Consider the following 26,156-nt stretch of genomic DNA (forward strand, 5'->3'; position numbering starts at 1 on the left):
ATAGTTTTTGTAATCTGAAATAATAAAAACAGCAAGGTAGCAAGTGATAAAAGTGAGCGTAAACGGTATTGCAATGTGTGGAAACAAGGCCTAGGGTTCATACTTTCACTAATGTAAGTCCTCTCAACAATAATAACATAATTGGATCACATAACTATCCCTCAACATGCAACAAAGAGTCACTCCAAAGTCACTAATAGCGGAGAACGAACGAAGAGATTATGGTAGGGTACAAAACCACCTCAAAGTTATTCTTTCCAATCAATCCGTTGGGCTATTCCTGTAAGTGTCACAAACAGCCCTAGAGTTCGTACTAGAATAACAAAGACACAAATCAACCAAAACCCTAATGTCACCTAGATACTCCAATGTCACCTCAAGTATCCGTGGGCATGATTAAACGATAAGTATCACACAACCTCAGATTCATCTATTCAACCAACACACAGATCCTCAAAGAGTGCCCCAAAGTTTCTACCGGAGAATCACGACGAAAACGTGTGCCAACCCCTATTCATAGGTTCCCAATGTCACGAAACCCGCAAGTTGGTCACCAAAACATACATCAGTGGCATGTGGTATCCCATTGTCACCACAGATATCCACGGCAAGACATACATCAAGTGTTCTCAAGTCTTTAAATACTCAATCTGATAAGATTACTTCAAAAGGGGAAACTCAATTCATTACAAGAGAGAAGAGGGGGAGGAGAAACATAAGATCCAACTATAATAGCAAAGCTCGCGATACATCAAGATCGTGCCAAATCAAGAACACGAGAGAGAGAGAGAGATCAAACACAAAGCTACTGGTACATACCCTCAGCCCCGAGTGAGAACTACTCCCTCCTCGTCATGGAGAGCGCCGGGATGATGAAGATGGCCACCGGTGAGGGTTCCCCCCTCCGGCAGGGTGCCGGAATAGGGTCCCGATTGACTTTTGGTGGCTACGGAGGCTTCTGGCGGCGGAACTCCCGATCTATCTTGCGTTCTGGAAGTTTTAGGGTATATGGAGTTATATAGGCAGAAGAAGCACGTCTGGGGATCCACGGGGGCCCCTTGAGGCAGGGGGCGCGCCCCCACCCTTGTGGGTAGCTCCCGTATCTTCTGACGTGGGGTCCAAGTCCATCAGGTGTGTTTCCTTCCAAAAATAACTTCTCCAGTTGATTTCGTTCTGTTTCGACTCCGTCTGATATTCCTTTTCTTCAAAACACTGAAATAGGCATAAAACAACAAATCTGGGCTGGGCCTCCGGTTAATAGGTTAGTCCCAAAAATAATATAAAAGTGGATAATAAAGCCCAATATTTCCCAAAACAGTAGATAATATAGCATGGAGCAATAAAAAATTATAGATACGTTGGAGACGTATCACCGACATGGGCTAGCCAGCGATGCCATAGCCACCCCTTGTCGGCCTTGGCCATTAGACAAGTTGCATGGAATGTGCTCTCTTTCGAGAAATCAACCGTGTAAAGGTTGCCATCCAACTCTCCAACAAAGGCCACTTCGAGAGTATCTCTCTTAAAGACTTTCACATCCGTTAGTCCAAATAGTGTATCATAGCCAACAGAAGCCAATTGGCGAACAGAAAGCAAATGATATTTAAGGGATTGGACAAGCATGACATTTGCAAGAGACATGTCATTTGTGATAGCCACCTTACCCAAGCCGAGTACCTGTCCTTTTGATCCTCCAGCAAACATAATGCTCATAAATGGTTGAATAGCTTCCATGAAGTCGTAGAGCAATTTGCTATCTCCGGTCATATGATTGGTACATCCACTATCAATCACCCATTTTACTCCACCATAGAAGGCAACCTACACACAATTATTACTTGGTTAGAGGCACTCATTTTGCAATGGGACCTCTCAAGTTAGTCACAAGGGTCTTAGGGACCCAAGTAGCATAAAACCGAAATGCATTTCGAGGACTAACAAACTTTGCATAAACTTCTCCATACTTAGTCTTACGAAGAACATAGGATGGAGGCATGAACTCTTTTGGCTTGTTGACAGTGGGCATGCCCCTTGTGGCCTTACCACAATCAACCTTACCTTTCTCCTTGTGCCCTTCTCGTACAAAAGTTTCTTTTAGAGGGGTGGTGCACTTTTGAGAGGATGTCTTCTTCTTGCTTGTGCTCGGGTCAAACCCGAGTCCCTCTTTGGCAAACACTTCATTGTGTTGGCTCAACACCTCATTGAGGTTCTTTTGCCCTTGAGCACATGTCATGAGCCCTTTCTCGATTTGAGCTTTGAGAAAGCGATTCTCCTCAAGAATAGATGCTAGATCACTACTAGAGTCAGTAGTACAAGCATCAACATTGATAACAGGAGAAGAGTAAGCCTTGGCTAGAGTTTCAAGATAAGTAAGCTTGAGTGTCTCAAAACTCTTTGTAAGAAGGGTGAGCTCTTCTTCCTTGGTCTTGAGGGACACGGATAGAAGCTCACACTCCTTAGAGAGAGAAGCATTAGACTTTACAAGCTTACTTTTATCATTCATCAACTCTTCGCAAGAGTCGATAGCCTTTTTCAAGGAGGCAAGATCTCTAGTATGAACATCAATGTTTGCACCAATTTTTAAGCATAGTTCATCATTGCGTGCTTCCTCATATTGGACTTTCCGCTCAAGGACTGCATATTTTTCCTTTTCCTTGGTGACGAGGGTTTCGAGTTCCTTAATGGAAATGGTGTGCTTACTCACCATCTCCATAAGCATACGAAACATAGTGAGATTCTTTCCTTTAAGGGAGCACATGAACTTATTTAGTTTAGCAAGCATAGGGTCATTTATATCATCATCCTCATAACTATCCTCCGCATCAAGATACTCATCCCTAGGAGTAGGAGGAGCAAAAAGAGGAGGATTTGATCGTGGGGTTACCTTGACCTTCTCAGGAGAGTGTTGGTCCTCTTCATCTTCTACCACGGCCTTCGCCATGAGACACTTGTGAGCGTTGCCCTTGTAATCCTTCATGTAGTTGGAGGTGACAACTTCACCACTCTTGTTGACTAGCCTCAATGTGTTTTGATAATCTTGAGCAACTCCGGCAACACCACTAACATCATCTGGATCGGATTCTTCTTGAGCAACCATTGCTTTCCCATCTCTCTTCTTGAGCTTGGAGTTCAAAGGATTTGGCAACTTCTTCTTGGGAAAGGTCTTGGGAAACCTTCATTTGTCTTCTCTCTTCTCATACGGGCACTCATTTGAGAAGTGGTTGGTTTCTTCACAGTTGTAGCATTTTCTTACTTTCTTCTTTTGAAATCTTCCCTTGAATTTTCCTGCGCTAAACTTCTTGACAAAGAGAGCCATGTCTTCATATGAAGGGCCCTCATCGGATTCAACCTCATCACCATCTTCATCATCATCATCATCATATTCTTCTTCACTTTGCTCATCTTCACATGCATGCTTAGACTTCAATGCAAGATTGATTGTCGGTGTACAAAAAGAGGGGTACACTTTTTGTACCCCTATAACTGTGCACGGGCAGTCTGAGCCACGGGCACCACCACACCAAGCAAGGCAAGGGAGGTGAGCCAGGGTAAGACCGAAGCTCAATAGAACTAGAACGACGCTAAGGCCAAGACCATGAAGAGCAAAGGGGACGAAGCGGACTCCCCCGGCAAGATCCTTGCCGGGAGACAGTTCTAGCAGCCCCGGCAAGACCCTTGCCGCGGCGACTCATCCCGCGCCTACGGAGCAAATCACCCTTGAGTCCACTGCCCCCAAAGGGCAAGGATTCGGGAGACATCCCCGTGGCGGCATGCAGATCTTTGTGAAGACATTCAAGATCAGATACGCACTAAGGAGACGACAACCCTTGGCGGGATCCCAGCCGAGGAAGACCACAAGGCCCCCGGCAAGCGCCTTGCCAGGGATGACAGCAGGCGCCTCGGCAAAACCCTTGCCGGGGCCCCGGCAAGGCCCTTGCCAAGGACATCCGCAGGGCCACCATCAGGCCCACGCCGACTAAACCTCCACCACCGCATGCATGCAGCTGCCGACCCAACCAGCTGGGCAGGCACCCGCATGGCGGCATGCAGATCTTCGTGAAGACCCACCATTGCGCCACCTCAGCTGCCTGCCTACCTACATGGCATCGCAGGCGTCGCTGGCCAGGGCGCGTGTCGACACAAGAAGGAGCGGCGACGGACGAGACAGATCTCTCCCCCATCCCCGATAAAGCAAGGACACCTAAGCAAGACGCATTAAATGCGCCTTGTCATGTAATGCGAGGGATAACCTCGCATCACTGTACCCTTTCCACCTCCTATGTGCCACTGTGGCAACCCCTTTTTCTATAAAAGGAGGCCCGAGGCGACCAGGAGAGGGATTCGGCTTTTTGGAGCTCCTCACGCCCCATAGCTAGCTCAAGAACATAGATATACAATCCACCAAAGCAGGAGTAGGGTTTTATGCATCCTCGCGGCCCGAATCTGGATAAACAAACTGTGTGCTACCTGTTAGATCCGCTCTTCTCACGACCCCGCGCCCCGCTAACCATAGTAGGGATTCTTTTGATCCCATAGGTGTCGTTCCCACCGACATCTTTGGCGCGCCAGGTAGGGGGACGCAGTTGTGAGAATCGGCTCTAGCAATCAGCCCAGCACTCCTTCGTCTTCGTGGCTCTTGGAGAGGGAAGGAGGCCGGAAGATCAGTGCTCGAGCGACTACAAACAGAAGCTAAGTTGCACTGAACCCTTATTTGTTCTATCCTTCTTATATGAGGTTACCCCCCCCCCCCCGGAGATGTCACGCCTTTGTATGAGAAACCTGCATGCCAGGGGGCTCTCCCACGATCGGCAACGCCCTTGCCCTGTTTCGAGTCCGCTCAATAGCTCAAGCGGCTGCGTCGAGAATGGCAGAGTAGCCTTCCGCGATCAACAACGCTCTCGATTTTGACTCGAGTCAAGCTCGACAGTTCGAGCGGCCGCGTTCAGAATGGAAAGGTGGCTCGTCCGGCAGCACGCGTACCCAGCAGGCCCATGGGGATCCGTCCCCAAAACGCCGCTAGGGGCTTCCGCGCCGGCGAGCCTACCCAATCGACGTAGGGCACGCATACAAAGAGGAATTGAACGGGGAAATAACGTGCATGAAATTAAGAGTACTGCAAAGTTATATTACATCACATCATTGCTGCGGTTCTAACTAAAGATGAAATTTGTCTTAGTCATGAACCTGCAGCGGCGGTGAAGAACGGGATGCCTAATCCCGGCGCTGGCCTTCCACCCTCTTGATTTCGTCGATGCTGCTGATGACGGGCTTGATGCGCTCCTTGAGCACCGTGAGGTCAGTACCATCCGGCAAGCTATCCATCGCGGCATCGAAGTCGAGGTCGGGATTCCAGTACGCCATCTTGGTGAGGACCTTGGTCATGACCCCCCGGCAAAGTTGCCGGGCTTCCCCGGCCGACGTGGCCGCTCTGCTAGAGTGAAGATAAGCCAAGGCTCCAAGGACGCCCTCGAAGAACTGGGTCATCTTGGCGTTGACGGTCCCGCTGTGCTCAGGGGCATACCTCACGTTTGGCATCCCCATGGTAGCCAACTACGAGGTGACCCTGCTGGCGACGTCCTCTAGACGGCTGATCCATCTGTTCTCGCCCGCCACATATTCCTGGTGGGAGGCGGCCTCGTTCGCCCGCAGCTACTTCTCCTCCTCCAGACTCCTGGTCAAGGTCTCCTCCCGAGCCCTGCTCTCCGACAACATCTTCTCGAGATCCTCCAGCTTTAGCTTGAGATCTCTGACGGAGTTTTGCGCTTCGGAGAGCTCCCCAGCCCTGCTGATGACCGCTCCTTGCGCCTCTACCAAGGCGTTGTTGAGCGTGCTCTTATCGTTGGACAGCTTGAGGGCCTGCTCCTTCATCTCGTCCTGCTCCACCTCCAACTCCCTTACTTTGCCGGCATGGGCCAGAGCCTGGGCATCGAGTGCCTCCTTGTGCCTCTGCTCCAGCTCGCGAGTCCGCCGCGCGACAAGGGCCTCGAGCTCCTCATCCTTGCCACGGAGTGCTGCGGCAAGCTTCGCCTCACGCACGGTGAGGTCCTCTTCCTGGGAATCCAGTGCGGCTTGATGCTGGTTCCGGACGGCCTCGGCCGCGGCAGCCAAGTTCGCCGCCTTTTCCTGGGCCTTCTTGATGTCAGCCATCTTCATGGTGAGCTCGACATTGCGCTTGGCCAATTCCTCCTGAAAGGCCCTCTACTCCTCGCGAGTCTGGTGGAACCAGGCCTGTGTCTCAGCAACGCGCGCCTTGAAATCCACCTCCGCCTGGTCCACCGTTGCCGTCCTGGACTTAACCTTGTCCAGACGGACACGGTAGAGCGCCTGGAGTTTTCGGAAGTTGGCCCCCATAGCGCGGAAAAGCTGTTCTTCTGGAGAACCATCACCGCCAACGCCCAGCTCATCGACAACCTCGAGCCCGGTGGCAGCAAGCACCTCGCCGTCAAAGACTTCCCCTTCGGCGGGCTCTCGGGAACTTGACGCCCCTGGGAGATGGACGAAAAGATCGTCGCCCACCTTCAGATATCTACCAGGGCCCGAGGTTGAGGAGGAGGGAGGCTGATCATCAACCACCTCTTCCTCGGTAGTGGCCTTGCCGGCTTCACTGGCAGGCCCACCGTTGGCGCCCTCGACAGAAGCCTCGCCGGTCGCCTTGGCGGCCCTCGCAGCGGTGTCCTCGGCAGCATCCTTGGCGGCCTCCCCGGCGGCAATCCTGTCGGCCTCCGCCGCGGCCTCCTCAGCAATATTCCCAACAACAGTATCCACGTCCTCCATACCTATTGAAGGAGGGCCTGGGTAGTAATGGGAGCGTTGAAGCCAAGAAAAAGAATAAGGGAAAACAGAGACGGAGGACAGGCGACTCACCAGTGCCAGGCTGTGAAGCAGAAGTCCCCTCCCCGCCAGCATTCGGCGCCATGGCAGAGTCACCAGCGCCCAAGTTCCCCTCTTCCTCCATGGGTGTGGGCTCCATGCTTGATTCCCTTGCCGGGGACGCCCCTCGCGGCGGCGTAGTCGATGGGGGTGGTGTGTTGGGGGTAGCCCTCTGCGGCTCCTCCTGTTGCCGCTCCCCTCCTGCAAACCCGACAAGGTCAACACCATAGCATCGAACGCCTACCACGTGTCGATAAGAGGAGGGTGACGAACTTACGCTGGGAGCTGTGTTGGGGGCTGCTGTCCGGGCTGCTCATCACCACCAGTGGCGACTTTGAAGCACTGGCCGGGGGCTGGCCGCCCGCCTAGGCCTTGGCCCTCTTCACCCTCTGGGCCAACGTCTCTGCATCCCTGCAAAAGCAAAAACGGATCAAGATAAGTGACTCAATTCATAGGAATGGAAATGGTAGTAAGGAACGGAGTACTTACTCGTCATCCACCTCCTCCTCTTCCACCACTTTCCTTTTCCTCTTCGGGCTGAGAGGCCTGAGATCAAAAGCGACCTCCGCGTCAACATCCGAGTCGACATCTGCCGGAGGAGGCGAAGACGGCGGGGTTTGTGCGCGCCCAGATGAGGAAGGGGCCATTGTCTTCTTCTTCTCAGCGGCCTTCGTCAACCTCTTGGCTGCCGTGGCCCTCGTATGACGCCCAGATCCCTCCAGGGTCAATTGAGGTCGCGTAGCCCTGCCGGGCCGGACCGGCTCGCCGGAGCCAGCCCGCCGCAGGATTTTCCCTCTTCCCCTGGTTGGCGTCGAGCCCGCCGCCACGTCCTCCTCCGACGATGACTCGTCGGCCGCGTCTTCGACGAGCGGAGCTCCAGTGTCGGCGCTGCTGACCTCCCCGGAGGCCGCCGCCCACCGGGTGAGCTCTTCTTCCTCCGCAGCCGTTGCGGCCTTGTCCTCCACACCCCAGGCTGCCGGCCTCCATGGCAAGCTGTGCCTCCCTCGCCCTAGTGGCGATGTAGTCCAGCTCTGCCTGGGTGGTGTCCATGACAAGCCACCGCTCGGCGTCAGCATTGACATACACCTATCAGGGTGTCAAAGAATTGCTGCACATCCGCGTCCTTCGGCTCCTTCCAGCTCGGGACAGGGCCGTGCGCATTACAGTCCGGCATCATGGCGATGATCTCGGACCTACGTGAATTGTTGCACAACGGGACCACCCGCGCTGGCAGCTTGAAAAACGACCCCTTGAGGGCCTTGCCAACCTTTGCGGCAGCCCTCGCGGCCTTGCCGGTCCGTTCGACCTCGCCATCGCGACCCACATCAAGCTGGAAAAGCCGCTGGCAGAAGTGGGCATGCGCCAACACCGTGAAATTGTGGTCGAGGCCGGGGCGGAGTCGCATAATGTCAGCCGGATTCGTAAAAAGCCAGGCTGGCCTCCCCTTGTTGTGCAACGAGGCGATCTGGCGACGAATGAAGTCCGCCCCGATCATCTCAAGGGTGAGTCCAGCCCGGGTGAGCCGGAGAATCCTAGTAGTGGCAACAGTGAGCCTCCCATCGGCGGCGTCGACATCACTCCAATCGCTGCCACGGACCGGCGGCACTCGGCGGACCTTGCAGAATTCCGGCGGGTCTTCATCTTCAATCCAACACCACCGGCCACGCCATTCCTCCCACCTCTCCTTGACGGCACCGTCCGGGTGCCCCCTTGGATCTTGGGATCCAGGTGACGCAACCAGAGACGGCACCTCCCGGCTGGATCCGAGGGAAGAAATAATGGCGGAAGAGCATCGTGTTGGGCTGCACCCCGGCAAAGCCTTCGCAAAGATGCGCGAAGAAAGCCATGCACGCCACCGCATTCGGAGTAAAATCCAAGAGGCGAAAGCCGAAGGTGTGCATAATGTCACAGAAGAAATCGGAGAAAGGGGGGCATAACCCGCAAGAAAGATAATCGACAAAAAAGGGATACCGATTTGGAGCAGGATCGGCGCAAGCAGCAGGAATGACGCGCGTCGCCGGGTGTCCCGAATTCTCTCCCCCCGTCTTCGCTCCCCATAGGGGCCTGAAGGAGGCCCGGAGCTCATGAACATCAACCGTCGAGGGGAAGAAAAAGGCGGACTTCGTCCGGTCCCCCGACAGCGCGCTGTCCGGCGGCTCCACAGTCCCAGCGCCCTTAGCCACCCCCTTGCCCTTGACGGATTTGGGCGCCATGGCGGCCAAGAAGTTTAGAGGGCTGAGGAAGGGGGATGGCGAAGCAACAACGGCGGGTGACGGCGAAAGCTTAGGAAGAAAGGAAGAGAGGAAACGGCGGCTCTGAGATTGGAAAAGGCACGAGGAAAGAGGAGAAAGTGAGCAGCGCGCCCGCGGTTATTCCTTTTTTATGGGGGAAAACACGGGCCGCCTCCTTTCACATTAACTGTGGTGTGAAGCATGCCCGTGGGAACCAACCCCACGCATGCTGCCCACGTCACACGCACCTCCCCACGCCGCGCCACGCGCGGGAGTCATGGGAAGCGCAGCACGCGAAGAACCTTACCAAGGTAAAAACCGCCCCGCCTGCCCGCGCACCGTTTTTGGGCCTAGCCCAACAACGCGTTGCGCTTATGTGTGGCCTAGGCCCGAGGGCTCCTGTCGGTGTACAAAAAGAGGGGTACACTTTTTGTACCCCTATAACTGTGCACGGGCAGTCTGAGCCACGGGCACCACCACACCAAGCAAGGCAAGGGAGGTGAGCCAGGGTAAGACCGAAGCTCAAGAGAACTAGAACAACACCAAGGCCAAGACCACGAAGAGCAAAGGGGACGAAGCGGACTCCCCCGGCAAGATCCTTGCCGGGAGACAGTTCTAGCAGCCCCGACAAGACCCTTGCCACGGCGACTCATCTCGCGCCTACGGAGCAAATCACCCTTGAGTCCACTGCCCCCAAAGGGCAAGGATTCGGGAGACATCCCCGTGGTGGCATGCAGATCTTTGTGAAGACATTCAAGATCAGATACGCACTAAGGAGACGACAACCCTTGGCGGGATCCCAGCCGAGGAAGACCACAAGGCCCCCAGCAAGCGCCTTGCCGGGGATGACAGCAGGCGCCTCGGCAAAACCCTTGCCGGGGCCCCGGCAAGGCCCTTGCCAAGGACATCCGCAGGGCCACCATCAGGCCCACGCCGACTAAACCTCCACCACCGCATGCATGCAGCTGCCGACCCAACCAGCTGGGCAGGCACCCGCGTGGCGGCATGCAGATCTTCGTGAAGACCCACCACTGCGCCACCTCAGCTGCCTGCCTACCTACATGGCATCGCAGGCGTCGCTGGCCAGGGCGCGTGTCGACACAAGAAGGAGCGGCGATGGACGAGACAGATCTCTCCCCCGTCCCCGATAAAGCAAGGACACCTAAGCAAGACGCATTAAATGTGCCTTGTCATGTAATGCGAGGGATAACCTCGCATCACTGTACCCTTTCCACCTCCTGTGTGCCACTGTGGCAACCCCTTTTTCTATAAAAGGAGGCCCGAGGCGACCAGGAGAGGGATTCGGCCTTTTGGAGCTCCTCACGCCCCATAGCTAGCTCAAGAACACAGATATACAATCCACCAAAGTAGGAGTAGGGTTTTACGCATCCTCGCGGCCCGAACCTGGATAAACAAACTGTGTGCTACCTGTTAGATCCGCTCTTCTCATGACTCCGCGCCCCGCTAACCGTAGTAGGGATTCTTGTGATCCCATAGGTGTCGTTCCCACCGACATTGATCTTTGACGATGGAGTACCATGCATGGCAAGATGTTTTGTAGCATTTGCCTTTGACTCTTCAAATAGTTGGAAAGTGGATATGATGTCATCTGTAGTCATTTCCTTGAAGGCATGGTGTTGTCTTATGTCCCATACCATTTGATGGTGATATGGAGCAAGAGCATGGAGCAACTTGTCCACAAGGAATCGCTTAGTCATGTTGAATCCATCTTGTGTCTTGTCACACTCACACGACTCAATATCAGCGGTGAGAGTCATGAGGCGCTCAAGGAGTTGATTGGGAGTTTCACCTTTGTCCATACAAAAGTTTTGCAATTGCCCCTTGGCAATTTCATATTGAGCAGTCCGGAGGGTGGAGGTACCGGTCTTGGATCTTATAATACTTTCCCACAGTTCCTTGGCACTTGTGATGTGTATGAAAGGTCTCCTTTGCTTTTCAACCATACCTCTCCTTATACACATGGTTGCAGTGTCACTTAGATTCTTGTCATAAATTTTTCTTGGTGTAGGATTCTTTGGATCAACCACATGATAACCATACTCCAAGATCTCCAGCATCTCATCATTTCCATATCGAAGATGATCCTACATAGCAACTCTCTACAAGGCAAAATCGGAAGTGGCATCAAGTAAAGGAGGTTTGCCTTGAGGGTTATATTTAGGTTTCTCAACTTGGGGTCTTGCATAAAGCCAAAGAACACTGGAGTGTTCATTGCTAGGAGGTTGTTGACCAAGTGGCGGAGTAGGCACAGTTGGCCTCGAAGCCGCACCAACCGAAAGTGGTGCAAGCACCATGGACAACGTGGCTATCCTCATTTGAACCAAGGCCTCAAGAGAAGCATCATGCTCCTCCTTTTGCTTAGCAAGGGCCCGTTCTAGATCCTCAGAAGTAAAGGTCTTAACTTTAGAAGAAGCCTCGCCTTTATCCTTCAGATCTACAACAAGGGGAGTCCCATCGGGGTTTATCTCGCTCTAGGGCGGTTAAGCCACAAGAATAGAGCATGAGGCTCTGATACCAATTGAAAGGATCGAGATGGACCTAGAGGGGGGTGAATAGGTACAATTACAAATTTTAATTGTTACTAAGCAATTTTAGGCAATAATGCGGAAAATGAAAGTGAGCCTAACAATTGCAAGTATGATACTAATGAGCTAAGCAAGATAAACAAGTGACACAAATATATATATGAGTAAGCAAGCACAAGATGATATATAAGTAAGTGCTAAGAGACAAGTAACCACAAGTAGAGAGTTAGGGTTAGGAATAACCGCAACTCCGAGAGACAAGGATGTATGCCGATGTTCACTTCCTTGGAGGGAAGCTACGTCACCGTTTAGAGAGGTGGGTGTTACCACGAAGGCACACCAACGCCATGAAGGCTCACCCTATTCTCTCCTTGAGACAACACCATGAAGGCGTTTCTCAACCACTAGTGATAGACCTTGGGGTGGTCTCCAAACCCTCACAAACTTTCCGGGGGAAATCACAATGGTCGATTTCTCGCCGGAGCACTCCTACCGTCTAGGAGTCTCCAACCTCCAAGAGTAACAAGACGTACCACAAAAACAAGGGGGAATCAACTTTCGCTTTGGTGAATGTGTAGATCGAGCACTTCTCCTTTGCTTCTCAAAAGATCAAGAGCTTTGGTTGGCTAAGGAGGGAGATCTCCAAGAAATCGAGGTCTAAAAATGGAGGTGAGAGAAATGGAGTCGTCAACCCCTTCGTGAGGAAGAAGAAGACTATTTATAGGTAGGGATGAAATCTCGTCGTTGGAGGCAGATTTCTGCGCAGCCCGGAAGTTCCGGACCCCGGAAGTTCCGGCCAAGTTCCGGACAGGTTCCGGGCTACACAGAAGGTTTGCACCACTCAGTAGTACCCCGGAAGCTGCTGACACAGAGGACGGAAGTTCCGGTGCCCGGAAGTTCCGGCCGCCCCGGAAGTTCCGTCCAGGTTCTGGCGAGGTTCCGGGCTACACAGAGAGATCGCACGAAAAGTGCAGTTTCTCTGGGTACCCCGGAAGCTTCCCGGACCCCGCCCGGACATTCCGGTCCCCGGAAGTTCCGGACGTCCCCGGAAGTTCCGGCCTGAACAGAGACTTGGCACTAGGATTTTCAGATCAATGTGAGAAGGTAAGTTGATTCCCCGGATGTTTTATGATGCACCCCCTCTTAATAGTGCGGCTACCCTAAGGACTCAAGAGATAAGAAAACATTAAGGTACTCTTCTTTTCTTGAGCGCACCGCTTTTCCTTGTTCCAATAAGAGAGGAAATAACCATCCATGCTTCACTTTTAGCTTATTCAGGGCTGTTAACACTTAGAGCATGCGGTCAGAAACACAAATGAAGTTGTCATCAATGTCAAAAACACTTTAGTGCAATATTGCACTTTCATACATCACAATACGAACGCTAGATGACGTGAGCTTGGTTCTCGAAGCAGAGAGACATGGATGCTCGGCCCAAACAGAGGATACAACACAACTAAGCTCACCTTGCCGAGACTCCAACCATGGGAGGCGAAGAGATGAGACACAGGGTACCAGACCTCGCCACGAACATATCACGAGCCACCTTCTTCACGCGGTTATGACTCCAAACCCGACTGGATCAACGTACACCCCACCATAAGCGCAGATAGTCAGCAAGTGGGTTGCAGGACAAGGCTGAGCGAGAAGCAGAAGGAAGAAGGAAGCACCAGCGAAGTCGTACATTTCGCCCCGGATGCCCACACCAACAAAAGCATCCCAAACCACATCCAACATCTCTGAATCCAACACTGGGGACTCCACGAGCAATCAAGACAATGCCTCCAAGAAGGGAAATGACGGCGTGAAGCCATCACCGTCCGATCTGATGGATTGAACCTAGGGTTTCCCCTGATGCTCAAAAAGGGGCATGGATAAAGGCCATGGCAGCATCTCCAAGAAGGGGAGGACACCTCGGGTGTTGCGCACCCGCTGCCGAAGAAGAAGGTGGCACCGGATGCCACTTGATATGTGAGCTTTCAATCTGGCGGGATAAGGACAATGGATGTGAAGGATGGGGTTGGAGAGATGGCAGAGCAGAGAGAGCAGACGTAGTGGACGAGATGATGATTGATGATGCCGGTGAGCCAGGATCTGGAGGGGAACGCAGATTCGTAGCCGCCAGGAAGCTGGAAGAGAATGTAGCTTCCGAAGAACACGGCTAGGAACCGCACAGACAAAGATGTCGGCGGGCCACGGACGGTAGAGAAGACGCAGATGGGGGGCCAACGCGGCCGAAGGCGCACTGGCAAGGGGGTTGCCGCGGAAACTCGCGTGCTCGTTGACAGCCAGGCTGGTGTACCACTAGAGGTAGCCACTGCCAGGAACCAAACCGCCAGGACCTCACCATGGTCTCCACCTTGGAGTCATCACCGCGGCTTGGAGAAGGGGCGTGCAACATCGTCTATGGCTCGAGCCCCCCGCCACCTTCCTTGAAGCCAGCACGACTGTGTTAGCGGGGACTCCGATGGCGGTGAAGCGAGAGGAGGACGACAGGTTGCCTCCTAACGGTGGCATCTTTCTCCCCCGAGCCGCCCTTGGAGGCGATGCGGGGGTCGGAGATCTGGGAGGAGGGAGGTGAAGGGAGCTTGGGGAGTATGAAGGATGTGTTTGTCGAATATGTGTTTGCTCCCAGGCCCGGCAGCCTCCAAATCATTATGGAGCGTGCTTCATATGACGGATGCCAATTCAAATTATGCCAATTCTGCTAAAGTTGCTCTAACACGTAATTGTTCATTAGTTGTTGTAGTAGGACTAGGTGAAACACCTGTTCAACGACCATGGTTAATGCTATAGACACTGAGCAAGTAATAACAAGTGGAGTGTGGTGTTTGTGTGCTCGAACTCCATGTAGCCTTTTTTCTAAAAAAAATTCAAAAAAACATATTCCAGTGTTTAAAAAAATTCTATATAGTACATGAGAAGCATTAACACGTGAACTACACAGGGTGAAAATTATTGATTTGTCATTTTTGCATAGCTCGCTTGTTAATCATGCAATATGCATCTCCATATGACAATGTGAAAAAAAAGAATTTTAAAAAACTTTGGAATATGAATTTTGATTCTTTATGCGAAAAAGATCAAACTCACTGGCACCCGAGCACTAAAAGGCATTCCCGGTGGTAATAGCCTTTGCAACTTTACAACAATCAATCAGATCATTTTTGTGTCATCTAAACAGTAGGGTTAATCATGTAATATGCATTCATATGACAATCTGGAAAAAATAGGTTTTTTTGAAGACTTTGGAATATGTTTTTTTTGGCGAAAAAGATCGAACTCACTAGCGCCCGAGCACTAAAAGGCATTCCTGGTGGTAACAGCCTTTGCAACTTTACAACAATCAATCAGATCATTTTTGTGTCATCTAAACAGTAGGGTTATGACTGTTCATTATTTGTTGTAGTGTATGTAAACTAGTAGTAGGACTAGGCAAAACACACCGGTTCAACGAGCACAGTTAATTGCTCTAGACACCGAGCAAGTAATAACAAGTGAAAATAGCCTTTGCAACTTTACAACAATCAATCAGACCATTTTTGTATCTCGATACTCAAAACGCTACTACTATTCCCATGTACCCCTCTCACCAAATTTGAATAAACCAATTGATACACAAATTCTTAGCCATAGTGTTCCTTTTTCTGTTTCAAAAGCTGTAGTTCACTCACGCTGCAACTGTAGTCCTCTTCCCGATGGTGTATGGGTTGGTCTCTAGAAGATTTTCCAGGGATTTTGCCTTCCTGCTTCTCCCCCGGCCAGCCTCCTTCAGCAACTCGGCAAGCCTCCGCTTCTCGTCGTCGACGTCTGGGTTCGCCGTACCTAGCTTCTCTTCGCGCATTTCGACGACGTATTCCAAGATCTCAATGGCCTCATCCAGTCTGGCAACACAAAAGAACAGAAATATCATCAACTGGACATATTCTGAGAGGGAGATGCATTTTTCAATCTCTTAATCTCAGATTTGCTTTCAGAGGTAGCTGAGATAGCATGTTGCTTCAGAAATCTGATCTGGCCAGCTAGACCAGAGTACAACTGGCCACTCTTAGTTCAGAACTAGCATCATGATTAGGAAGAATATTACAGAAAAGCTGGCAGACACACAGGTCTAACAAAGCAGCATGAAGTTTCCACACGGACAGAAAGATGCAAATGGAGAAGGTAAAGCAAGAGGATAAGCATTGTGATCTTTCTTTTACTGAACAGCCAACGACAAGCAACTAAAGATGGTTTTATGATGGTCCTACTTCAATTAAGTAGGCCCAACTTTATCGCAATCAGCATCTGCCCAATTCAATTTGGGCTGCATAAAGCTGCATAAAGAGACTAATCATGTGCCAAGCTGGAAGATGCTAAACAATAACAAAGGCTCGACAGTTGCCATTTATAAGAACACTTTATGGCTTTACTCATATCCTGTGCTATATCCAGGACATCTGAGGGCTAACATGGAACAGGTAATCAGCGGCCTAGTTGAGGCTTGAGAGCAACCAAATGGATCGCCATGTTAACTTAGCGATAAATCATGGACAAATAATAAAGGCGAGGCGTGCATGGAAGCACTTCACTTTTATTAAAGTTCACATGTAGGTTATGCAGGGCTTAGAAGGATGGCAATAATGAGAAGTCAAACAAACATATTAGCAAAATGGAAATTAACAGTTAAATGGTCAAAGAAACGTGTATGGTCTATTTTGCAGTATAGAAGAAACAACTTGGCAAGTGAATCAATACGGAGCTTACCTTCCCATTGCATCATAAGTTCCAGCAAGATTGCTGTATACTCCTAGAGTATCTGCATGATATGGCCCGTATTCTTGCTCCAGAACAGTTCTAGCTTCCTCGAAGAGTTCTGCAGCTTCATTTATGGAGTATCTTTGAACACACGCCAGCCCCATCTGGTTCAGGGCAATACCGAAGAAGGCGGACTTCTTCTCACCACATGTGCGGAGCTTTGTAATCGCACTCTTGAAGGAGTCATATGCATCGCCATAATTCCCAGAGATGTAGTGCAAGACACCAATCTGAGCTTCAATTCCAGCAATCGTGCTCTGTTGGCCAGCAGAATTATTGTACATCTTCAAGGCCTTCTGGAGTAACTTCAGTGCTTGGTCATGCTCATTCATGGTCTCATATATGGCTGAAACATCAGTTAAACCAGTGGCAATTTCTTCAAGAGACGTGCCTGGAATAGGTTTCTGATAAATTTTGAGAGCATTCTCACAGTATGATTTTGATTCCCTTAGCTTCCCTGTTTTGTTGTATAGATCAGCAAGCCGCAGAAAAACAGAAGCCACGGTGGCATGATTCTCCCCTTTGCTAGTCTTGAATACTGTAAGAGCTTTCTGGTAAGCACATACAGCCTCGTCATATCGACCCAATGAGAGATAAATGTCACCAATGCTGCAATCCACTGAGGCCACCTCAGTCTCCTGGCCATTGGCGACCATGGCCATGCTTGCCATCACTAGATGTTCTAATGCAGCTTCATGGTCACCCTTTGTGTCACAAATAAGACCCATTAGCCTCCTATCAGCCGTTTCTTCAAGTGATGCTGGCTGGCCATTATCCCTGTGAATGTCAAGAGCCATCTGGCACAATTTTTGTGCTTCATCTAATTGTAGTGCCTGCACATGAGCCTCAGCCAAGTACCGGCAAGTCTCTCCAACCCTTGGATCCTGCTCCCCCAATGTCTGCTTCTGGATTTCAAGCCCTTTGGCATACCATTGCAGTGAGAGGGCAATCTGACCTAGCATCCCATAGGTGTCCCCCAATTGCATGCAGCCAGAAAACTTGGCAAGAGCGTGCTCCTGACCTTCCTCGGTCACAGGAATCTCGAGGGATCGTTGTAGGACAGGTACAGCTTCTTCATACTTTCCCATGTTGCAGTGAATTGCAGCCACAACATGCAAACTCATGACCAAGTTCAAGCTTGGCTTTCCACCTGCACATTTCTCAAATGATTTGGTGGCACGGAGAGCATATTTCAGTGCTCGCCGCGGATTATCAGAGGCAATCAAGTCTCTTGCATGCTTAAGAAGAAATGGACCAAGGTCTGGGTTATCGAGCCCAGCATCTTCTGTTCCATTCTGTGATTTAGCACTAGCTTTCCGGCGACGGCCAACACGGCTTCCGGGCTTGCTGACCTCACTCTCGCCTTCCTCGGGGGATGCCTTGCCATTGGGGCCAATAGAAGCATCAGATTCAAGCTGTGATTTTGTAGCCTTCTTTTTGGATGAATTAGAAGACTGAGGCCTGACAGGGGTCCCATTCCCAGCAGTAGGTACCACATTGGTAACACTTCCACTCCCCTTCTTCTCCTTCTCCTCCTCCTCCTCAATGACCTTCATGGCCTCCATCTCCCCAGCAACAAGGTGGCGAAGCTCAGAGTCAATCCTTGATTCTTCCCCATCTGACCCGAAGCTCTCACGTGATGGGGATCCGCCGCCCTCACTTGAGCTCTCCATCTCACACACGTTGTTGTAGAGCTGCTCAATCGAGGGCTCCCCGGCACCAGAATTCTCAACGTGCATCTCAAGTGCCTCACTCTGCATGCTTGGCGCCATGGTTGGGGCCGTCAAATTCTCCTTGTTTTGAGAGGAACCCACCTCATGCTGAATCTCCTCTGTGACAACTCCATCCACTATGATTCCTGGCATCTTTGGGGACAATCCGGCGAAAGATTCTTCTCACCCTTTGCTCAGAAGAACAGAGCCGGATGAAATTGAAGAGCTCTCCACAATACCTTGAAAGAAACAGAACACAATCAATTAAGGCAAAGCAAGATGTAATTGATGCAAAATCAAAACCATCACGGATCAATTATGAGAGCTCCAATTTCGGCTGGCTCGGAAGCTGTTAATAAATGCCGGATTAACTGACTGAGTTAACCGTGGGGAGGGGCGGAGGGGCGGATCTAGAAAATTTGCGGATGCTGGTTTGGGTTTTGGGAATCGCCGGACGGACACGAGCTCATACCTCGAAAACCAACGCCCGAGATCGCTGACGGGGTGGAGAGAGCAGGGACGCGACGTCGCGATGAGGCGCGGCGACGGCAGCGACGGCGGAGAGGCTGCGGGGGCGCGGGGCGTCGGCGGTGGCGCGGAGCTACCGCGCGGCGGCGGCTCTGGGGAGGGGAGCAGCGGTGGTGGAGTACAGGAGAGATTTTAGAGCTGCATTTGGGTGGGATTGGAGCTTGGGTAGGTCAGAGCACCATGAAATAGGTGGGGGAGGAAGAGGAAAGGCACGGGATGGTGGAGAGCAAATGTCGCTGTGGGGAAGAGGAGATGGATTTTGACCGGGAAGGGGGAGAGTAAAGATTTTATTTACAAAGCAGCCATTGTGATGAGGTCCATGGAAGAAGAAATATAGAGTACATAATTTATTTTAATCACAATGTCTGAATTTATAGATTTCAAGAAATGTGGAGCCATGCATTACGATGCGGCTCGTAGCACAGGGTGATCGTAAATTCTAGGATGACATGTTGATATCTGAGGCGGCCTGCGAGTCACGTGCATGCCTTTCATATTGTAGTAATTGCCTATGGATTTTACATTGGCATTCATAATCTCTTTATTTTACATGTTCTTTTTGTTACGCGTACATAGGATAGGATATGCGCCGAGAATTTAATTGGACGGATAGGTATTGTCTCGGGTTAAACTTGTCACCATTTCTAGGATCGTCTTAAGCAAGTTGTACGATCGAATGCAACAATGAACGTAGATGTCGGGGTCCTCTGCTTTCAAAAAAGAAGTTATTTCAGCGAGCTATGATCCTCAAATAGACCTAAATGGAATGACAACAAATGGGATATCCATATTGTTAGCGAAACCATTGTTGTTGGCTTTTCGACAAGTGTTTGTCATTGTTGGAGCTTCATGCCGCTAGTTAGAACATGTAAAGTAAGGACTATGGGTTAATTTGGATTGCGTTCTACTATTATGATGTGTCACCATTCTTCTCTTCATTGTCGCCTTGAGTCTAACTAGTAACCATTGCAACCTCTAACAAGCTCCTTCGTTGTCGCGTCATAAAATTTCTCGTTAGATTAGACACCCCATCTACCGATGAAAATATCCGTGGACAAGATATCCATCACATTATACTAAGTTTAACCATCGTTTTCAGCGTGATTAAAAGAAGACAGGAACCAGAGCTACAAGGAAATGGCAAGAATCTGCTGGTCACCTCCGCTACTTATTTTTCTCCTTTTCCTATCTTCGAAAAGAGCCGCGAACGTGTCTAGTAGTATCACTTAAAGGAATATAATTGATATGAGCACAGTTTTTAAATATCTTTTGAGGAACCTTTCCATTTTGAATTACACCCTGTGGTGTGTATTTTCGCCACCTTATTATGATTGCAATGTGTCCTTGAGAGCTGCCGTTGCTGTGCCAGTGGCAGCAGGAGGAAGGGTCGCTGGTCTTGTGCTGTTGCTTGGTAGTTAGCGGAAAGAAACGGGCGGTGACAGAGTGGAGGATCGGGTGGCAGGAAAGCGACGGGAGGGCGGAAACAAAACATATAGTACAACGGATTAGCCGTTCGCTTGCTTCAGGGGTTGGCCAGACTTGCTCGTCACCGGCCGGCCACCGGCCGGTGAGGTGGTGGTGGTGGTGGTGGCGGCTTTATTTGGCCGGATGGATGGGTTCCTCCGAGCAGACTCCGTCCATCCATGGGCAACTTGTTCGCTTGTTCGTGTAGTCTTCTTGTAACTAATCTGTGCCGCGTCCAAGTGGGCACCCCGTCATTGATTGTGCGATCGCCTCGTGGTGGTTGGTCAATGCTTCGATCAAACCACATATTATTGGGACTAGCGGCTGGGGCGTGCCATTGGCACGCCTCCTAAGCGTTCATGTGCGCACTTATCTAGCTTACGCACATTTGTGGGTCTAGGATGATTCTTGATGGCACTTGTACTCAGCAAAAGTGATTTGCAAATATGTGAATGTGATATCTTTGCTGACTTTAACCCATAATCAATGGTAAACATGAATGCTAAATACTCCCTCCGTTCCTAAATATTTGTCTTTCTAGAGATTTCAACAAGTGACTACATACGGAACAAAATGAGTGAATCTATACTCTAAAATATGTCTATATACATCCATATGTGGTAACCATTTGAGATCTCTAAAAAGACAAATATTTAGGAACGGAGGGAGTAGAATACAAAGTTCAGTAATGAACCCCAATAACTGAATCAGAGGGTCATGTTATACAAAAAATAATAATAGTGTGAGCTGATGCAACATAAATATTTCAAACTTAAATGCAAATATTTTTAATAAGAAAACTTTGCCTCTCTATTTACAGGAAGGTCTAAGATACTTTTAATAGGAGGAAGGTCTAAAATTACAAAATTATAAGAAAATTTACAACCTGAGACAAACAAACATGCCATGCTCAGCAGAAACGCTATCTGCTCTAATCGTCATGCCAAAATCGAAAGGGGCACACAACGTAGTAGTATTCCATCAAACAGGACAAAACGAAGTAGCGAGGCTGCAAGGTACTCACGGCAACTCTATTATGAGGATCACATGTGTTCAAACAAGTGTCATCAGCAGTCCAATTACCATTGAACTGATCCTTGATTCTTCTTTAAACCTATAAAAAAGAGCACATATTTATGCACATTTCATCAGTATATGCCAGAAATATCAACACGCGGTGCCCATTAATAAAGCAGAGGATAGTTTGATAGATACTAATAGGTTTATACTAACATAGAAGGGTCTGTCTTGATCACAGAGACACGACAAGAAGGTTTAGCAGTCTCCAAAAGCAAAGGCGGAGTTCCTCAGATCATAGGTAGACATGGGAAATTGTATGGAAAACATTAAGTTGTAACTCTACTGACAGTCGGGGCCGAACCCCGAGGTCCCCACCCCCTACAGTCGCCGAAGCAAATGACAGAGGAGGCAAGGACCAGCGGTGTTGCCCGAAGGAAGGAGGCATGTAGTTGTGTTTGCCTTTCCCGCCGCCTTGCTCAAGCGGTTAGGAGCGAAGCTGTGTCACTCCCAATGAACTTCATTTGATCTAGTATGTGCAAGTAAAAAGCCCTAGGATCAAACATTTTCCAAGAGAAAAAGGATACTCCATGCTTGATGCAATAAATTAATATACAAGCACACCAACTCCTACGCCCAAAGAAAGTGGAACAAATCAAGCAGCAACAATGATACTTCAGAATTCAGGAGTACCAAGCTTTCCAGTCACGGCCACCAACCAAACAAAATAACGAGATAGTACAGAAAAATAAAGCTTCAGAAGATCTGCAGTCCCACCTGAGCAACAAGCAGGCCTGCCATAGTAGACCGGTAGTGCCGCCCGAGCAACAACACCAGCGGTGGAGGGGCACGAGGACGTCACCGAGGCCAAGAAGCGGAGCCCCTGCATCTTCTCCTGTCCATACCGAGCAGGTATGGCGCCAGCGCCTTGTATAGTGCCTAGTTTGTTCAGAGAAGCATGAAGCTAATTTCTGCCACATAGCTCGAACCGAATAATAGCGAATCTATATTGCTCCCATGCACTTCGGAATATCATAATTGAAGTACTCATTGTTAAATTAATGTCAAAATCAACCCAGCAGAAAATCATGGACAAACCAGCAGTATTTTCTGCCAAGTACCAGACTTTGCATAAATCTTAATGCAGAGCAAAATACGAAAATAACATTACAAAATGACCAAGGAAATGCTGAATATAAGTGAATAAGAAACAAGTTTACCACCAAGCACAAAGGTGTACCTTCATAAATATCGGGCTTGTCAACATGTGAAGAGATGCGGTGATAAACAACATTTGCTCCTCTAATGAACTTGTTATGTTTAGCGTGGATCTTCTGTTCTGAGAAGGGAATCAAGAGGCAATGCCAGTGAACAGGGCTTGGACAGGAACATATAATTCAGTCTGACCTATAAAACAAAAAATGCATCCTTAACAAAGGACATATATGAGTTACAGGTTCCAATTATTAATTAAGACTTTGTCTCCTCGTAGTATGTGTGATACATAGGTATATTGCGACGAATATCAGTAAATAAAAAATAGTATGTACAAGTAAGCAACAAAATTGTTGCATGTTGCCATAAATCCTTCCATTTCTCCTTACATCCACACACAATGCACATCTTCACACATCAAAGATTGAAAACACATCACTTGTTTTCACCAATTTCTTGAAACCATTCGAGTGTTGTAGGTAGATTACTGTCATCCATGAATCAAAAATAGGAAATAAATGACAATCAGAAAACCTTATATATTTTAAATCTACATTACAGAAGGACGGAAGCACATATCAAGCCTGTGAACATTTTCCATGTTCCAAACTTTAACATGGAAAAGAGAGTGCAAGCTCCATTAATGAGCTCTGAAGGATGTTGGGTTAACTTTGCACATGATCTGTCACCCTCTTTTTTGTGGTTCTACGCAGCATTGCACGAATCAGAACAACTCTATATGTGCTTGATCGTTGTGTTAAGCAGCCACCCAAGTCCCATGCCAGCACAAAAGGATAAATTAAGTAAATAAACCTGCAATTAAGACTCACCTCGCAACTGAGGGAAGTAGCAACATCAACAACAAAGACGACATATGTAGTTGACAAGGAAGACAACCTACTATCCCCGCTGATTTCTTTACTGCCATCAATAAGACCACTCGGAAACGGTGGTGCAGTAGAACGGGGCACCAAATACCTCGCTACCATCCGCTGCCACGACGCCGCTGCAACACTCCAACCACTATATCCAGCATCCCGACAATTGGGCTGGCTTGTTTGGTCTGTGATATACTGAAACAAATGAGCTTGTACTCTGTTGTATGGTAATACCACAATACATTACTAAATTGAATACCTTGTATTTTATCCTAAAAAACAAATGCTCCAGATAGTAATGGACACAAGGTAGAACCGTAGAAGAGAAGATGATGCCGACGATGAGGTCGTACAGGGCAAAGAGCTTCGGTAAGGATAATGATGAGGATCATTCCAATGAACAGCTTGGGCCGCTGTGCATTGGCCCTGTAGAAGGGGCAAAAAGATACTATTACCTGTAATGATGGTGCACTAAAATCCTAGCAATCCACAAGCACTAACAGATGTGGCATCACAATAGATAAAACCCTACAACTCTCCAGGCACTAACAGATGTGGCATCACAGTACATAAAACTCTACAAATCACCGTGGCTCGATGGCCACCACACAGAAAAATTCACCATGTCTTGATGGCTGCGGACACGCAGAGCATGGCAAATGAGATAAATCACCTTGGCAAGCGAGAGATGATGGTGATGTTGAGCACCTTGGATGGTGAACATCCTCCTTCACAAGATGGTAACGGAGCATATTCTCCTCGGCTCTCTCCACACATTAGATGGTAGCAACCTACGCACAAACAGATGGCACACATCATTGTGGATGTGCATGTAACGGACAGAAATGAGTGGCCGGACATATTCTTTCTCTTTATGTAACTAATAATGATGGAGTTAAATGTCTGATTGCTGGGTGGTTAAAATGCACAAATAAAATAATTAATAGACGTTGTAATAAATTAAGCAAATAAATAGCCATTACTCTAGTATGTAACAGAGCGCATAAAAACCCAGGAATTAAGCTTTAATAACGGCCATTTGGTTGAGGTGGGAGAAAGAAACAAAATAGTTATTACGGTACTCAGCTTTGAGAAGTTCATGATGTGATGGTAGAGGGAAACTATATACATCAGTGACCTAGTTTGATAATGAAAAATCAGTGGCCGTGTGTCCGCAATGTTATTAACAACACGACAAATATATTCACTTTCAAAAAGGGATTACATATGTTTGGATTCAGCTTAGAATAGAGGACTTTCATTTGAAATCCAGTATGTAGAAGTTTACTCATGCATTCATAAAGGAAGATGAAGTCGAGATTAGCACCGTGTACGCATAGATGGTATAATACGGATTGGATCTGTTAAACATTGTCCATAATGCGCCTTTTTCCTGCCTAGGATGATCTCCATGTTCAGCTTTGCTCGTTTTTACTTCTTCTGAGGGGTGTGTTATGGTTTTGGTTTTTAACTGTAGAAGCTGGATAGAAAATGCTACTAACTCTATAACTTGGACAGGAAATTTGAGAACCAGGAGCAGTTATCTTGTACTGCCCATTGAATCAGGAAGAGAGCAAAAAAGGGCAGAACTTGTCACCAACTCGAAACTGGAGAAGGGGAAGGATTCATACCTGTGATGCACCTCCCGTCTGCTTGGTTTCCATGCCCAAGGAAGGGCTAGGGTTAGGGCTGATTATTTGGGCGTTGAGGTTGCAGCAACACCAACTTAATTCAACACAGAGAGGTAGAGAGTGATAATCTCCTACAGCAAAAGGAGAGGGAGCATCACGAACACAGTACCAACGCCGATTTTAATCAAATCCAACACATACGCAGAGATAGAGAGAAAAGATGGGGAGAGCACATTGTCCATGACTGCAGCACCAGTGCTAGAGCACCATGTCCATGACGTCCTCAAGTGGAACAAGCGCTGCGGGTGTGCCGGATCTGAGCCTGCATCAGATCCGGACCCGCTGGTCGATCTGTGACGAGGAAGAGGGGAGGAGGTCGTCGTTGGTGGGGAGAAGGTGAGGAGAGGATGGAAGGGGTGGGTGCGCCAGATGTGGTGGAGGGCGCGGGTGGTGGCGGCGGCTGTGGGGGAGGCCGGCGTTGAGTGGTGGTGGCGGCGTCCGCTCTGCCCTGCCCGAGCTGCTGCTCGATCTGGTGCGAGGGGGAGGACAGGTCGCCGATGGTGAGGAGAAGTTAAGGGGAGGAGAAAAGGGGTGGAAGAGTCAGCCATTGGGGAGGGCGTGACTGATGGCGGCGGCTGCAGGGAGGTCGTCGGTGGCGGCGGCGGCAACGAGGGAAAGGTAGAGGGAGAGGAATCGGGGGATGGGGACTTGGGGCCAATCCCTTTCTCTCTTCACCTGCCCAATCCCTTTCTCTCTTTCTTCTCCAGAGGATATAAACCTCTTTGTCTTGTAGCTAATCTGACGTGGACATCGTCAGGAGGCGCCTTTTGCGCCATCGTTAAAGGGTTGTATTGGGATGGCTTAGCTCCCTGCCACGGAGTCATCGATGAAAATGGAGATGGAAATATGCGGTGTTTTGTATTCGGCGGGGATGCTGCATTTGGAGCAGTTGTGGAGCGCCGCTGGCTCCTGACCAACGCACGCAGATCGTCAAATCAAATGGAATAACACACCTGCTCTGCTGCTCGCCCGCCGGCCGGTGGCCTGGGTGGGTTGTCCTGCCGTCGTTTTCATGCCGCCGGAAACGGAGTGCACACACGATGCATGCATCCAAGAGAGGAGAAGCGATGCGTTGCGTCTCCTGGAGCAATGTTTGGGTCATGCCGTCACACGACGTTCTCCTGGAGCAACTTTTAGAACCGGCGGCGGTAGATAGCACCGCCAGCTCGAAACGGTGATGTGTACAGGTGTCCGCGCGGTTTGAGCA

General features: G+C 49.5%; 1 protein-coding gene and 1 long non-coding RNA gene across 3 annotated transcripts; both read right to left on the reverse strand.

Annotated features, from left to right (window-relative positions):
• Positions 1-15,096: 15,096 nt before the first annotated feature.
• LOC125514300 (protein KINESIN LIGHT CHAIN-RELATED 2-like) lies at positions 15,097-18,937 on the reverse strand. Its single transcript, XM_048679614.1, has 3 exons — positions 18,629-18,937; positions 16,394-18,395; positions 15,097-15,531 (listed from the first exon to the last, which is right to left on the reverse strand). Exons 2-3 carry the CDS (start codon positions 18,307-18,309, stop codon positions 15,318-15,320), a joined length of 2,130 nt encoding a protein of 709 aa, XP_048535571.1. The 5' UTR covers positions 18,310-18,395; positions 18,629-18,937; the 3' UTR covers positions 15,097-15,317.
• Positions 18,938-20,847: 1,910 nt separating this feature from the next.
• LOC125514301 lies at positions 20,848-25,660 on the reverse strand. Of its 2 annotated transcripts, none has more exons than XR_007286337.1 (8): positions 25,123-25,660; positions 24,890-25,020; positions 23,932-24,049; positions 23,518-23,684; positions 23,278-23,443; positions 22,406-22,572; positions 21,943-22,104; positions 20,848-21,262 (listed from the first exon to the last, which is right to left on the reverse strand). It is a non-coding gene; the product is annotated as an uncharacterized LOC125514301 (long non-coding RNA). The 2 variants fall into 2 exon arrangements; XR_007286336.1 differs by having other exon boundaries at positions 23,211-23,443; positions 25,123-25,657.
• Positions 25,661-26,156: the final 496 nt, after the last annotated feature.

The sequence above is a fragment of the Triticum urartu genome, chromosome 6 (genome assembly GCF_003073215.2).
Source record: "Triticum urartu cultivar G1812 chromosome 6, Tu2.1, whole genome shotgun sequence".
Taxonomy (NCBI): domain Eukaryota; kingdom Viridiplantae; phylum Streptophyta; class Magnoliopsida; order Poales; family Poaceae; genus Triticum; species Triticum urartu.